The sequence below is a fragment of the Rhinolophus sinicus genome, linkage group LG07 (genome assembly GCF_036562045.2).
Source record: "Rhinolophus sinicus isolate RSC01 linkage group LG07, ASM3656204v1, whole genome shotgun sequence".
In the NCBI taxonomy this organism is placed as follows: Eukaryota; Metazoa; Chordata; class Mammalia; order Chiroptera; family Rhinolophidae; genus Rhinolophus; species Rhinolophus sinicus.
In genome coordinates this window covers 7,700,731-7,714,883 of record NC_133757.1, presented here as the reverse complement: position 1 = coordinate 7,714,883, position 14,153 = coordinate 7,700,731, and the positions used below count along the sequence as shown (strand labels likewise).

The 14,153-nt window shown below is 50.2% G+C and overlaps 1 protein-coding gene across 41 annotated transcripts in view; it reads left to right on the top strand.

Moving 5' to 3' along the window:
• The window catches only part of TACC2 (transforming acidic coiled-coil containing protein 2), a 186,365-nt gene extending 172,975 nt beyond the window's left edge, over window positions 1–13,390 (top strand). For all 41 annotated transcript variants that reach the window (XM_074338945.1, XM_074338935.1, XM_019752919.2 and 38 more), the window contains 5 exons: window positions 2,505–2,548; window positions 8,237–8,397; window positions 8,603–8,709; window positions 9,080–9,200; window positions 12,846–13,390. In XM_074338945.1, the coding sequence (XP_074195046.1) occupies window positions 2,505–2,548; window positions 8,237–8,397; window positions 8,603–8,709; window positions 9,080–9,200; window positions 12,846–12,911 (499 nt within the window). In that variant the 3' untranslated portion in view covers window positions 12,912–13,390. The remainder of the gene's footprint in view (window positions 1–2,504; window positions 2,549–8,236; window positions 8,398–8,602; window positions 8,710–9,079; window positions 9,201–12,845) is intronic.
• The last annotated feature ends 763 nt before the right edge of the window (window positions 13,391–14,153 follow it).

Sequence of the window (14,153 nt, the reverse complement as noted above, 5' to 3'; positions counted from 1 at the left end):
AGCGGGGAACACAGTTCCATTTTTCACACCCCTGCTTTTCTGTAGCACAAGCTACGTTGGCTCAAGTTTTCCAACTGCTAGAGACGGTATGGATTAGAGCACAGTCATTTTAACAAGGCAGAAGAGCTGGCGCTATGATGCCTGTAATGGGCTTCATTTTTTTAAGTCTCAAAGTTTGGGCGTAGAGGAATGGATGAATTCTTTTTAAATAGTTGAAGAATTTAGTACACGTACAGTGCAATTAATTGCAATGGCAGGTGTTACCATATTATCAAAATCAATTGCATTTCTGGCTACCATGTTGAATCGCAAGCAAACGAGGTAATCATAGCCCCTGTTTCCTGTGTCAAGTAGTAGCGTCCCGAAAATTCTGTTGATTCCTTCTTTCTGCCGATGCTTTTTGTGATCCCTTCTGGAGGTTAAGCTTAGTATGCTATTTCACATTCAAACCGAGGCCCGGTAGTTGCATTATTTTTAAATCTACCTGTTTGTTTGTTTGTTTGTTTGTTTAGATGAAGGAGTGGGGGAAGGAACAAGGTGGCTTTAATTTTTTGCCTGCACTGGAATGAAGCAGGGCATATTGGGAAGGCTGGAAGTTCTCCGATTCCTTCTGCCTCCTGGGGAGAAGTTGTATCTGTGGGGGCACCAGGGAGTGCTGTATTAACGGGTATGATAGGATTTCGAGTGTCACTAGCTGGCACAGCTGCGCTGGTGTTTGATGTCCCCAGGGCCTGCCCTGTCACCCTCTGAAGCCAGACCAGGTGTAAATTAGGTTCTGCTCCGTACCTGCTTCTGATCCTGTCACATGACTCTGTGTCTGTCTTTCATCATCTGTACAAGGAGGCTAAGTCCCAGGGCCTCGAGGCAGTGAGCAGAAGGGCTATGAACAAAGGCTGCAGAGTCCAATGTCTGGGTTTGAATCCTAGCCCTGCCACTTTGCACCCCTAGAACCCTAGAGAGGTTCTTGAATGACCCTGTGCCCCAATATACCCATCAGCAAATCTGGGGTCCAGGAGGGCACGGCTTCTTGGTGTCATTGTGAGGATGAGATGAAAATACCACTCAGATGAATCAGCTTTAGGCTCCTGGTCTCCCAGGACTTCTGAGAGGACACGCCCCTTACCTGCTGTGGTCCAGACTCTGTCCTCAGTAATGATGGCTTCAGATGGGGCCACGGCTAAGATCCATCGCCGTTTTATGGTTCTGTGGTACAAGGAGGTGTTGTTTAATCACAGAAACACAGAAGTGCGTCTGTGTTGGATTCAGAAAGAACCCGAGTGGGCTTATGTCCTGGTCACCTTTCTTGTCAGTCTGCCCTGGGGTGAGGCGCTGAACTGGGGGCCATAGTCAGGAAGCCAGGGACAGACACCCAGCATCTGCGGGGCCTTTAGACTTTGCAGAATGTGCTTTGATTCTATTATCCCTTTTAACTTATTTAATTTCCCCCAAAGCCCTGAAAGTCAGTCTAGGGTCGTTCTCTCTGTACTGGGGAGTAAGCTGATCTGCCCGCGTCCATAACCAACTAACTGTCCGAGTCATGCAGCTAGGAGAGGCGGGGTCATCTGTAATCAGGGCCCTGGAGCTTCAGGTGGTTAGTTGCTCTTGGTTCTCTTGTGGAAAATAATTTTTGGATAACATAGGTGAACCGCCCTCCAAGTCTTTTTCAAGAGGTTCCTTCCAGAAGGTTGACTTGGGAGGAAGGGCTTCTTCACTCTGGGTCCTTCCACTGGGGGGGCAACAGTGAGGCAGTCTTGCAAGCAGAGGATCTTAGTGCTTTTGTGCAGCTGTTTAGTGAGGCTACCCAAGAAGTGCTACTCTCTCCTCTCCCTGAGCTCCACCCCCACCAAACACAGGTGACTAAGAAGTGACTCTGGGCCTAGAGGAACTTCCACACATACACTGTGGTGCCAGATGAATGAGATGTTTTGGAAGACGATTCAAATATTATAAAATGTTATGGAGTCCCAAGGAGAAATCAGGGAAGGCTTCCTGGAGGAGATAACATTTGACTTGGACATTGATAAACAGATAGACTATGAGAGGTGGAAATAGACAAGGGAAGTGAACAACATGGGCAAGGGCATGGAGGTGAGAAAGCTCAGAGCAAACAAGAAATCCTTTGTTCTCATTGAACCATTGTGTTTATGAGGTGGCATGGAAGGAGGTAAGATTGCTGAAGGGGACCAGGCCCAGGTTGCAGAAGTCTTCGATTGTCAGGATGCGTTGGACTTAATTGTTTTTTCTTCGTGGGCACTGGGGAGACATTGAAGGTTTTGCACAGGGAGTGGTGTGTTCAGTCGTGACTAGGAAACTGAACCTATTTGGGTGTGCAAGGAGAAGGCTGAGGTTGGGGGTAGCCCTAGAAGTGACAGTCAGCTGTGACAAGTAAGACTTGTCCTCTCGTACATTGCTCAGGCTGTTGGAGGGCACAGCACGTGGGCCATGTGTGAAATGAAAACCTGTTCTGTTGTCATAGTTCCAACATGTTTTCACTTCTTTTGCAGGAAAATAGTGGCCGAGTATGAGAAGACCATCGCTCAGATGATAGGTGGGTGTCCGGCCTGGCCTGCCCCGAGGTCTCTAAACTATGGGGACAGCTCTGGAGATAGAGGCTCCCAGCATGCTCCTCTCAGACTCCTCTTAGGGCATGAGGTCCTTCAGGGAGGGACCCAGACATCCCAGAGCATGGCTTTGCCCAGGGTAGAGAGCCTGGGGGCTTCCTGGGAACACCTGCTAGAATGTCCCTCGGTGTTATTCGTGCCTGTGGAAAACCATGGCGTTCACCCTAGTGGCCATATCATTTGACCCAGCAAGGACTGCCCACCTCCTGGGGAAAGAGATTTGGGTTGGTTCCTGGGATGTTTGCTCATGGGAGAGACTAGGGATCAAATCCCTAAAGTAGTTTAGACTCAAGTGGCAAAATGTCCCACTCTGCCTTTACACAGTCTCTAGGGCAAGGACAGAGCGTGTGACAGTCCAGCCGCCCGCGCCGGCTTCCTCCAGTGATGTGGCAGACCCTGTTAGCTCCTCACACGGCTTTCTCGCTCAAGTTGGGTACAGCCTCAGAATCCTCTTAACAGTATCCTGGCAGCCAATACTGCAGGTTGCCTTGGCTTGTGATAAAACAAGGCCTCAAGTCACGAGTTATACACACTTGGGTCTTTTTTTTTTTTTTTTTAATAATGAGAAAAGATCTTGTGGAGGTTCCAAGGTCAAATTTTTATCCTAATGATTATTCAAAACTGCTGCGATGACTCTAGGGGATGGATTTTTTGTTTTTGTTTATCTGTTTATTTATTTATTTATTTATTTGCTTAGGTCCGTGATGCCAGTTTTTTAAAAACTCTTTTATTCCGAAGGACATACGTAGTAAAGACCCCAGTTCTCTGCACCCCCCAGTTTCTGTGTCCCAGTCCGACACTGCCCGCAGATGACCCCTCTCTCTCAGACGTTTCGATGGGTGTCGTACCATCCCTCTAGCTTCTCCCGGGATGAATCTGGGAGCCGCCTTGGGAATGGCAAAGAGGCTGTGACAGTCAAGTGCTCGCCATCCAAGGAACTGTAATTCTGACTGAGGGTAATAAAGGCCATTCTCCCAGAGCTCAGGGGAAAACCCGTTCGGGTGTTGCTAAGGATCAGCCTCACGGCGTCCGCTTCCTGTCACACGAGACCTCGTTATTAAATTGGTGTAAGAGTATATGAAGGCATAGAGATGAGCTAAAAACAGAGCGCTTGGCCTGGAAACTGCTGCTGAAGTGGCCGGGCTGACGGATTTATGCCTTCCAATGTATCATGTTTGGCAAGCCGAGCACACCCTTCTGGCCTCCTGGAGTCTTGGGAGGGGACAACGCCACTCACACCTACAGTGGCTCATCTGCAAACATCCCTCTGTGTCTCAGAGTCATATATTTTTATTTTTGCTCTTGGTGACGACGGCTAGGCCAGTGTTGAAACTGGGGGTTAAAGGCTGGGAGCCTTGGCCCCTGTGAGACGACTGCCCAGAGCCATCTTTTATTGCTTGGCTGGCAATTTTGATAGAAGACATTCCCTCTTGAAAACCAGGAATAAGAATCTCTCTCGTGGTGTAAGTGGCCTGTTCTGAGGTGACAAAAAGATTGTTCAACTCTGAGGCTTTCCTTGCAGCATATTAGCAGGTGAGAGTAGTTAGAACAGCCGTGTCAATTCTAGACGATCTGAGCCGTGTGTGAAACCGTGACTCCAGGGGTTACGGCTGCGCACGCCTACCCCTGTTCCCCAGTACCCCCTCCTCCCCTTGACCCTACCCAGGGGAGGTGGTATTTGGCTGAGGGTCCCTCTCTTGAAGAACGGTAACCTTGCCCCTTTTGAGCATTTTCGTTTCGGGGTATTTGGGGGGCTCACGGTTGGCTCCATGAGACCCGTCCAGTGTCACTCGGTGTCGTCCCACCGTGTATCCCTTCCTCGTTCCCCATCCTCACTCATTCATTTCCAGTCGTCTTCATCATCCACTTTTCCAGACCTGTTTGCATCAGCGTGGGGTACATCTCTTGCTGTCCTCTGTCCATCAGACTGCATGTCATTGCTCAGGGCCACCATAGATGTCAGGGTCCTCGTGTCCTTGATGAAGACTGAGGGCTGAGGGCTCAGGCGTGGCCGGGACTCGGGACTCGCTGTGGTTGTGGGTGGGATGTGCCTTTGGGCAGGCCATGAGTCTCTCCATATGTGGAAGAAACACACGCACATGTCTCATCTGGATTCCATATTTTTCTTCTTGTTTTTGCTCACCTAACCAGCATTCCTCATGGAAGGGGAAACTCAGGCCCAGAGAGCTTGGCAATTCAGGACGAGAGTGAATGTAATAGCTAAAACCAGTTTTCATCTACCTACACCAGCCCTTCCTGGCTCCAGCCTGGCTCTGTGGCTTCAGTTGAACCTTCACAAATGCTCCAACGTGACATCTGTCCCACCATCATTGTGCATTCTTGTCACATGTTCCTAAAGAGAATGGCTTAAGTTCAAACATTGAATTTTAGAATTCAGAATAGAAACAAACTTCTATGCTTTCTGCATTGCAGGTTGTTGCAATTGATTTTTTTTTCGCCTTTTCCTAACAACTGCCCTGATTATCTGTTTTGCTTCCATTTTCTGTTGCTTCTTGCCCTTTGCTTGCAAAACAAACAGGCAAGCCTGGTAAGTAAATGCTTTTCACCTAATTTGACACCTGCCCATTGCAACCCTTGTTTGTTTTGTTTGTTTGCTTTTCTGTTTTTGTTACTTTTGCTTTTGTGTATTGGCTGCATTCCCACATGGTTTAATAATGTTTTGCCAGAAAATCTCCAGGAAGATCGTTTTGTTGTTGAGTCTGGAGCATCTTGGGTTTGGGGCTGATTTCCTGGTTTGAAGAACCGAACTGCATTTATAATTTACAAAAAGATTTGTGAAGGTTCCTCGCCTCCTCGGTCTCCTGGGAGCTGGGAAATTCCATTTTCACAGGGGTTATATGGGGAGGAAAGGAAACCTGAGGCAGACCGTGTCTCAGATCCAGGAAATCAGATGGACTCTGTTTGATAAATGGCTCCTTTACAAGCCAAGTGAAATGTATACATGGCCTCAAACCAGCCTGGAATGTGCATTGTACAGCGTGCTGAGAACTGAGGAAGCAGCTAGAATTCAAAGAATGAAAAGCATCTGGTTCCTGGCGAAATGCTGAAACGCCCTTTCTTTTAGGAGTCTGCATGTAGTGAGCAGATTGCTGGCAGTTCTTTGCTCGCTGTATGTTAAGCTGTCCCTTCGTGGGTCACTGCGACGTGACATCACGCCAGTTTGGGGGTGCCAGTAATGCTGTTGGCAGGTCACAGACCTGGGTTCTTACTGGGTGCTGAAGACTTTATATACATTTTAATCTTCCCCAAAAGGCTGTGAGAGAAATAGTGTGATTCCCTATTTCAGGTGAGGAGGCTGAGACTCAGAGGTTATCAACCCTGCCGCAGCACACACAGCTGGCAGACACCAGAGCCAGGGCTCAAGTTGAGTACTTGACTCTGGTTCTGGGTTCTTCACCTCTGCCCTGGTGGCGGGAGCTCTGAGAGGCAGGGTCCAGGGGACAGCAGGCAGCTTCCGGGCCTGTGTTTTCCAAGTGTGCTCCCTGGACCAGCTGCTTCAGCATCGCTGTGGAACCCATCACGGATGCAAATTCTCAGCCCCACCCCACACCTGAATCGGGACCCCCTGGGGTGCAGCCGTCCACGTTTGAACAAACCCCTGCTGATTTGGTTGCACGCTGACAAGGAAGGACCCTTTATTTGGGACCTTTTTTTTTTTTGGACTTTTGAGCAAGTTGCTATCTGGAGCTAAAACCAGGATGTGGCCCCCAATTCTACACTCTTCCCTCCACACCACACACCAAATATGCCTAACTTCAGGATATAGCATGAAGTCAATCCTGCTAAGGGGAAAGAACCCAAAGAGATATGAGCCGCTTTTGAGGGAGTTGCTTCCATCTAGGTCTGTTACCCAGAAGCCCGTGGTTATGAGCATGGTGTTGGGTTTGGGTCCTGCTCTGCCACTTCCTCAGTGGACAAGTGACAGCTTCTCAAACCCCGTTTGCCTTCTGTGAAATGGAAATTAGAAACAACCTGCCCCTGGGTTGGGAAGCGCCCCTCATTCATCCTTTGCATGACGTGTGTTGAAGCGTCCTGTGAGTCAGGCACTATCGTAGGCCCTGGGACAGAGCCGTGGACAGAACTGACTCAGGACCCTGCCCTGTGGAGCGTGCGTTCTGGGGGAGACGGGCCAGCAGCAGACACGTGCGTGCGTACATCCATACACATGTCTGATACAAGGCTAAGGAGTGGCCGCTGCTGGGAAGGGAATAAAGGACTGGGAATAAAGTACAGAGGAGACATTTCCCACAGGTGCTCAGGGAAGCCGCCTCTGAGGAGGTGACGGGGTCAGAAACCTGAATGAGCTGGGATGCATGGCAGCTCTGGGGCCCCAATTCTTGGCAGAAGCCATGGCAGTACTGAGCCCTGGGGCGTGGAGGCCATTGTGACTGGACCAAGGATGGCAGGGGCAAAGGCAGAGCAGTGGGGAAGGGAGCAGAGCCAGGGCAGGGGAGGCCCCTGGGGGGAGCTGAGCAGGAGTGAGGTGACCGGTTTGGGCTTCTGAAAGGTCAGTCTGGCTACTGCGTGCTGGCTTGGGAGCATTAAATGAACAGCATGGCACCTGACACGCAGAAGAGCTCAGCACGCACGGCTGCTGTGTTAAACAGCTGTTGTCATTTCTAGATTCGGTCCTTCCTCAGGCAGGCCCCTCCCAGGGGACCTGGGGCTGACAAAGGTCTCCAGAGCTCCTTCCCCTGGGAACTCTGAGCAGGAGCTTCTCTCTGCTGTCACCAAAGTCCCAGACAGATCACAACAAATGGCTCCTCACCCACCTGGACCAGTGTGGCTCCATCCGCACACAAAACACAGCGCCGTGCGGGCGGGCAGCTGGGTTATGCAGTGTGGTCAGAGAAAGCCTTTCCCGTAAAATGCAGCCTTTCCCTTAAATGCTTGGGCAGACTATTAGCTGGGGATGGTCCCGAGAGGTGGAGTTGGGGACAGAGCCGTCCCGTTCGCCAGCATCAGCCACTCTGAAATGGGCCAGAAGTTAATTCTTTTGTACATAACAAACTCCAACAGAAATAGCTGTTTTTCTCAGCATTAAGACACCTGCTCTATCAAAGAAATTACCATTTCTGTCTGTGTAAAGCAGAATTTCAGGGGCGATGGTTATGTGGGCTTTAGGGTCATGGATGTTTTAAGGATGAAGAAACCTTTTTTCTTTTCCAACGACATCTCTTTATCGTGATGACACTTAGGAAGGCCAGCCCCTCCCATCTCGTACTACAGGACCTTTAAATCTTGCCCAACACAAAATTCAGTAGTGGTGGTTTCTTTTTTTTTTTACCTATGGATCTATCTGTTTGCCATCAACAACCAGATAGAATCACTGGGTTCTCCATTGTCGATTTTTATGGGGCTGCATTGCTCAGGTCAAAGAACAGTAGCTAACGTCCATCCATTTAATACTGTACAGACCCAGGTCTGAGATGCAGGGCCGTGGGGCTTGTTCCTTGACAGGCAGTCCGTGTGGGCTCAGGGGGAGGGTCTCCCGAGTCTGGGATGCCTACTGGTTAGGCTGAGGTCTTGCTGGCCCCAGAGACCAGGTTCAGGCGCCATGGGCTCCATGGTTTTATTCCTCTCTCTCCTGTCAGAGGACGAACAGAGGGAGAAGTCGGTCTCCCACCAAACGGTCCAGCAGCTGGTCCTGGAGAAGGAGCAAGCCCTAGCTGACCTGAACTCCGTGGAGAAATCTCTGGCCGATCTCTTCAGGAGATACGAGAAGATGAAGGAGGTCCTGGAAGGCTTCCGCAAGGTGTGTTTGTGCTCTGGGGACGTGTGGGGTGGGAGAAGGTGGACCAGGCGGGCTAAGATTGTGGGGCTTCTGGAAGACCATCCTCGCAGGCTGGGGAGTCAGACTTAGCCATCTGAGGTTACACCTTCATCAGAGAGTTTTTGGGGTTCCCAGCACTCCGCGGCATTTCTTCTGTGGGCTCGACCCCTGTCCTCTGTCGTGTCAGAATGAAGAGGTGCTGAAGAAATGTGCACAGGAGTACCTGTCCCGAGTGAAGAAGGAGGAGCAGAGGTACCAGGCCCTGAAGGTGCATGCAGAGGAGAAGCTGGACAGGTAACGCGGCCGGGGCTGCTTCCAAGGCAGGACAGGAGCTCCGATGGCCCCCCTGACATTGGCCTGGAGAGGGCGGATAATTTTTTCAGTACAATTCAGTGTCATTTGTGATGAGTGCATTCTTCAATTAGCATGCATTTTATAAGTGAAGGATGCATGTTGTCATTTCCAAGGCGCCCACTCAAAGTACCCCGGCCTCATGAGAATGGGGGTTCGGGATGGGGGTTTCTCATGGGCACCTGTGCTGGGCCTTCGTTGTTGGGAGCTGGAGCCAGACGGTTTCCTCTGCCCAGAGTTGGGGAGGAAGGTGGGAGGCATCTACAGAGAAGGGTGATAGTTTCTGAATCCTCTCCTTACCGCATTCCCGCAGGGCCAATGCTGAGATTGCCCAGGTCCGCGGCAAGGCCCAGCAGGAGCAGGCCGCCTACCAGGCCAGCCTGCGGAAGGAGCAGCTGCGAGTGGATGCGCTGGAGAGAACGCTGGAGCAGAAGGTAACAGGTCCCGGGTGCTGGCCTCCAGGCAGGCAGGGCTGGCTACACCCTCAGAGAGACTGAGGCTGGGCTTCCACCGCAGCTCCCTGGACAAAGCCCGCTCAGCAGCAGCTCTCCCAGGACAAGGCGATGCTTCGTGACGTAGCTGCGCTCTCCCTCTGGAAGAGCCAGCTTAACGCCAGCCCTGAGACGGGCCTCCTTTGTGCCTTTCCTGGAATAGCTGCTACATGGGTATTTGTTGCCCTTTTTCATTCCTTGTCAACATTCATGTATTTGTCAAATATTTGTTAAGCATCTACAGTGTGCCAAGTATAGTTCTTTAACGACTGCAGCCAGTATGCTTATCGATGAGTGGATGGTTCCCACCAGGGACCCACAGTGGGTAGACAGTGGGTACATGCAGAGACAGCTGCCTGGTGTAGAACATGGGCTGTGTCTTCTTCTTTCTGTGGATGCGGGAGGGTCCTCCTGAAGTCCCTCAGCTTGTCCCCAGGTTTCCTGATTTCCAGGCTAGCGCTCGGTCTGCTGTATACACCATCTCCCTCAGTGTCCGAATGGCAAGCCCCTTTTGCCCAGGAGTGCCATATGAGTCTGAGTCTGGGTGACTGGGGGCCAGGCAGGCCTCCTCCCTGGGTGTGTTCCCAGACGTGCAACCCGATTCCCACTGATTTTCTGAGGCTTAGGATTCCCCAGAATGGTCATCAGAGAGCCCAGTGGCCTGGGCTCGCAGCACTTAGCATGCACGGGGGCCTTGATGGGCAGTGGTGGGGGGTCCTTTGTAGGCAGGTGGCATCAGGACTCCATCACGTATCCCAAATGGCCTCTGCTGATCCAGAAGCACCCAGCTGGCCTCAGGTTGGACCCCTCTTGTGCTCACACCCAGCCAGGGCCCAGTGGGGCTGACGGGGGTCCCAGGGGTATCGGGGCCAAGGAAAACGAATTTCTGCAGTGGAAGGTACTGCCTCTCCCTTCATCTCTGTGATGTCAGGAAAGAGCCCTGGGACTCAGGAGACTTGGATCCTTGCCCCCCCTCCCCGCCATCTAAGATGGCCCTGGGCAAGCCTTGCCCTTCACCTCAGTTTCTAGGTTTGTAATGTGGGGGGGATTAAACCAGAAGATCTAGAAGATTCCTTCTAGCCCTGAGAATTAAATGGCTCTAGTCCCGGAATGAATTTCCCTGCGGTCCAAGTCTAGTTGCCACTCCGCCTCCAGGTGACTCTCCCACAGTCCGTGCCTGGTTGTCCAGAATTCAAACAACTAGAAACTCACGCTGCCAGGCCGTTTTCATGCCTTACCTTTTCCTCTTGGGATGAACAAGGCAAAAGGGAAGATGAATCTCCTGGACTGTGCTGCATGTGTTCAACCGCCTGTAATTCCTAGGCTCTGACGGTTGAACACAGCAGTGACCGCAGAGACAAGCGACGCAGTCAGAACCGTCAGATGCCAACCCTTGCTCGTTCACTCTGTGCTTACTGAGCATCACTGCAGTCTTAGTGCTGACTGGGTGTTTATTTTTATCCTTCGAATGTTGACAATCCACAAGAGCGTATTCGGTGACTCTTGAAAAGCGGGATAGTTTTTTTAAACTGAAGACCGCATTCCCTAGTCATTTTGGGTATGAAGGCAGTTGTGGGTCAGATGTTTCTAGCCGAGAAACGTAGCAATAGGACTGAGATCATTTCCTCCTATTTCCATCAAGATTGAATGGGATTTAAATTGCATCACATTGGTGCAATTTAGGTAAATAGAGGTAAAACGTGAACCAGGATAGATATGTTCAAGGCACCTAGACTGTGCAGACTGTTACAATTGCAAAATGAATGTGATGCTAAGTTTTTTGGCGAACTGAAAGACAAGAAATTGGATTGCACAGTGTCGGATGACAGAAAAGGTACGAACATATCTGGAAACGTAACTTTGTCATAAAAGAAACCCCAGGAGGCATGGGTTAATCATGCCAGTTCTTCCCTAAAGAACTCTAAGTGATATAAAGGGGATAGTCTCTGTTTTTAAAAGATTCAGAAGCATCATTTCCCCCTGGGCAGTTCGTATGTGAAGGCGTTGGGCATTTCACCCAGTCAGGACTTCGTAAAGGTTTTTGCCCCAGGAGCTGAGCTCCGTGATGGGGCACTTTGGTAGATGGTGGGCTGGTGGTGCCAAGATGAAATGAGAAGAACCTCCAGGAATCAATAACTGGTGGGTCTGCTAGTGCCTCTCAGCCATCAGTCACTAGACGTGATGTTTAATCAGTAAAATAGCAGAGCTGTGTAGGAGCCAGACTTGCCACATCTGACCAGCACGACGCTTTATCTCTCCTCACTGGACAGTGGGGATGATGTGGCTTCCATTAAGGGGCTAAAGTAAGAACTGAGGAAGACCGCAGTGCCGAGCTATGTTTAGCACGGTGACCGGCACACGGCACGTGGTGCTCCAAGAAGATGAAGCATCACTGTTAGCAGCCCCAGCAGCGGCCGTGGTGTCAATACCAGTGATTTCAGGACCACTGTTTAGTGCTGATTCCATGCAGAGCCCCAGCTTCCCACGGGCATTTCAGCGCCTCTCAATTGAGCCTCAGAGCTGTAAACTCTAGACGGAGGCAGGCTGACAGGATGTTCCTGGCAGGCTCTCTCCCGGCAGTGGGGGCCGGGGCCGGTGGCAGGACTGCAGCGAAGACTGAGATTCTCCTACCCTAAGGCCCGCTTCTTCCCAGGCACTGCCACAACGATTAGTGGCAGCAGGAGCCCAACCCGGAAGCACAGGACACCTGGCACCAGGCAGGAACATGTCTTAGGAAGTTGCTTATTTCCGAGGAGGGGCCTCAGTACAGGCTTGTAGTTAAGGTTCACCTTCCATGGGGACCTGGAGGAAAAGCTGGCTGCAGGATGTTCCCAGAACACTGCAAAGATCTAGCCCCTTAGAGAGGGTCATTCCAGGTTGGCTGTTAAGCCAGATGAACATCCTGCCCATCCGAGAACAAAGCCCCCACCTGCCAACGCCAAGATGGAGGCGTCGTCCTGTTGCATCCCTGCTCTTAGGGAATGGACAGTATCTATCATCAGGTCATCGGTGCGACATGAACATGAAGCTGGTTCCCCTTGATGGGGCCTCAGAGGACAGGCAGGGCATGGCGTGTGGGATACCTGCTGCCGTCAGCATCTGCCCCCACTTCTCCCCACGACCCCTTGGCTCACAGCTCCATTTGGCATCCTCTGAATAATGCCAGTGACCCGCATTCAAGTAGAATTGCTGAACCCCTCCTGGTGGCATTTCTCAAAAGCGCCACCAACAGCTCACCCCGGCCCATCCTTTTGTGTCTACATCCTTCAAAGGCAAATAAAGGGAAGAGAACCAATACTAATTAGGCCTTTATTGTGTGCTGAGGAACTTGACATTTCTGACCTCATTTAATTCTCAGAGACAGATGTCGTCATCCACATTTTAGAGATAAGGAAACGAAGGCTCAGAGAGGTTATGTCACAGCTAGAGCTAGGATGGATAGAAATTGTTTGGCTCCAATTCGTTTCTCGGGGACCAAGAGGCCTGGAGAACTCCATGCCCCTAAAAATCCAATGGCCATTCTGATTGGCTTGATTTCAAACAACCAGGAGGTTTCAGCAGCCTCTTTTTTTTTGTCTTCACTTGCAGAACAAAGAGATAGAAGAACTCACCAAGATTTGTGATGAACTGATTGCCAAAATGGGGAAAAGCTAACTCTGAACCAAATGTGTGGTCTTGACCATTGCGTGCAATATGACCGTCGGCAAACTGCTGTCCTTCCAATTCCATGGGCAGGTTCTGTTTTCACTTTTTCGTATGCACTACTGTATTTCCTTTCTACATAACGTTGATTTGATTGTATGCAGTACTAAGGAGACTATCAGAATTTCTTGCTATTGGTTTGCATTTTTCCTAGTATAATTCATAGCAAGTTGACCTCAGAGTTCCTGTATCAGGGAGATTGTCTGATTCTCTAATAAAAGACAAATCGCTGACCTTGGCCTTGCCCTTTGTACATGAGTTCCCAGGGTGAGCGGCTTCTGGATTTTATATGAACATGTCCAGCTTGCACAGGGACTCTTGCCTTAAGGACTGTAAACTTGACCTGCATTTGCTGATTTGTTTTAAAAAAAGAAAATGCATGTTTCAAATAAAATTCTCTATTGTAAATAAATTTTTTTCTTTGGATCTTGGCAATAAGTGTGGCTATGATTTATTTTCTGGGAAGCGTCGAGTTTTTTCTCCCCTTTGTTAAATCCCATCAGATTCGGCCTTTGACTCTCCCCCGTCTGGGCTTATTTCTTTGTCCATAGATTTAAATATCATCTTCGTTGCCTTCGCTGCATTTGTAAGTAGAAACTGATGAGAAATATTGACTTGCCACTTAAATAATTCAGTGAATGTATTGAATTAGCTTGCATTTTGTTTTTACAAAGCCTCTTTGACTTTTAGGGGGCAAAAATCTATGTACCTTTCTTGGCTCAAGGAATTAGTAGGCTGGCACTCTTCTGTTCTCTCAGTGTACCACATCCACCCTGCCACGTTCCCCTCTAAGGGAATAGGAAAGCGTGAGCAATTACCGGTGGGAGACTGGTAATTAGGACACTTTGGAGATTAAACTAGGGATATGTGCCTGCCATTAAATTCCTTAATTGCCCCTGATTTCTCAGGGACCCCAGGTTGAAGGATGGGTACGTGGTAGGAGGGAGGAAGTGGAAAGGTGTCTTTGTTTCCCAGAACTGCCATAACACATTGCCACAAACTTACCAGCTCAAACAACATAAATGTATCTTCTCACACTTCTGGAGGCCAGAAGTCCAAGGGGAAAGTGTCAGTGGGGTTTGTTCCCTCTGGAGGCTGTGAGGCAGCGTGTGTTCCATGCCTCCCCAGCTCCTGGTGCCAGGCGGCGGTCCTTGGCGTTCTTTGTCTTGTGGCTGCATCACTCCGGTCTCTGCC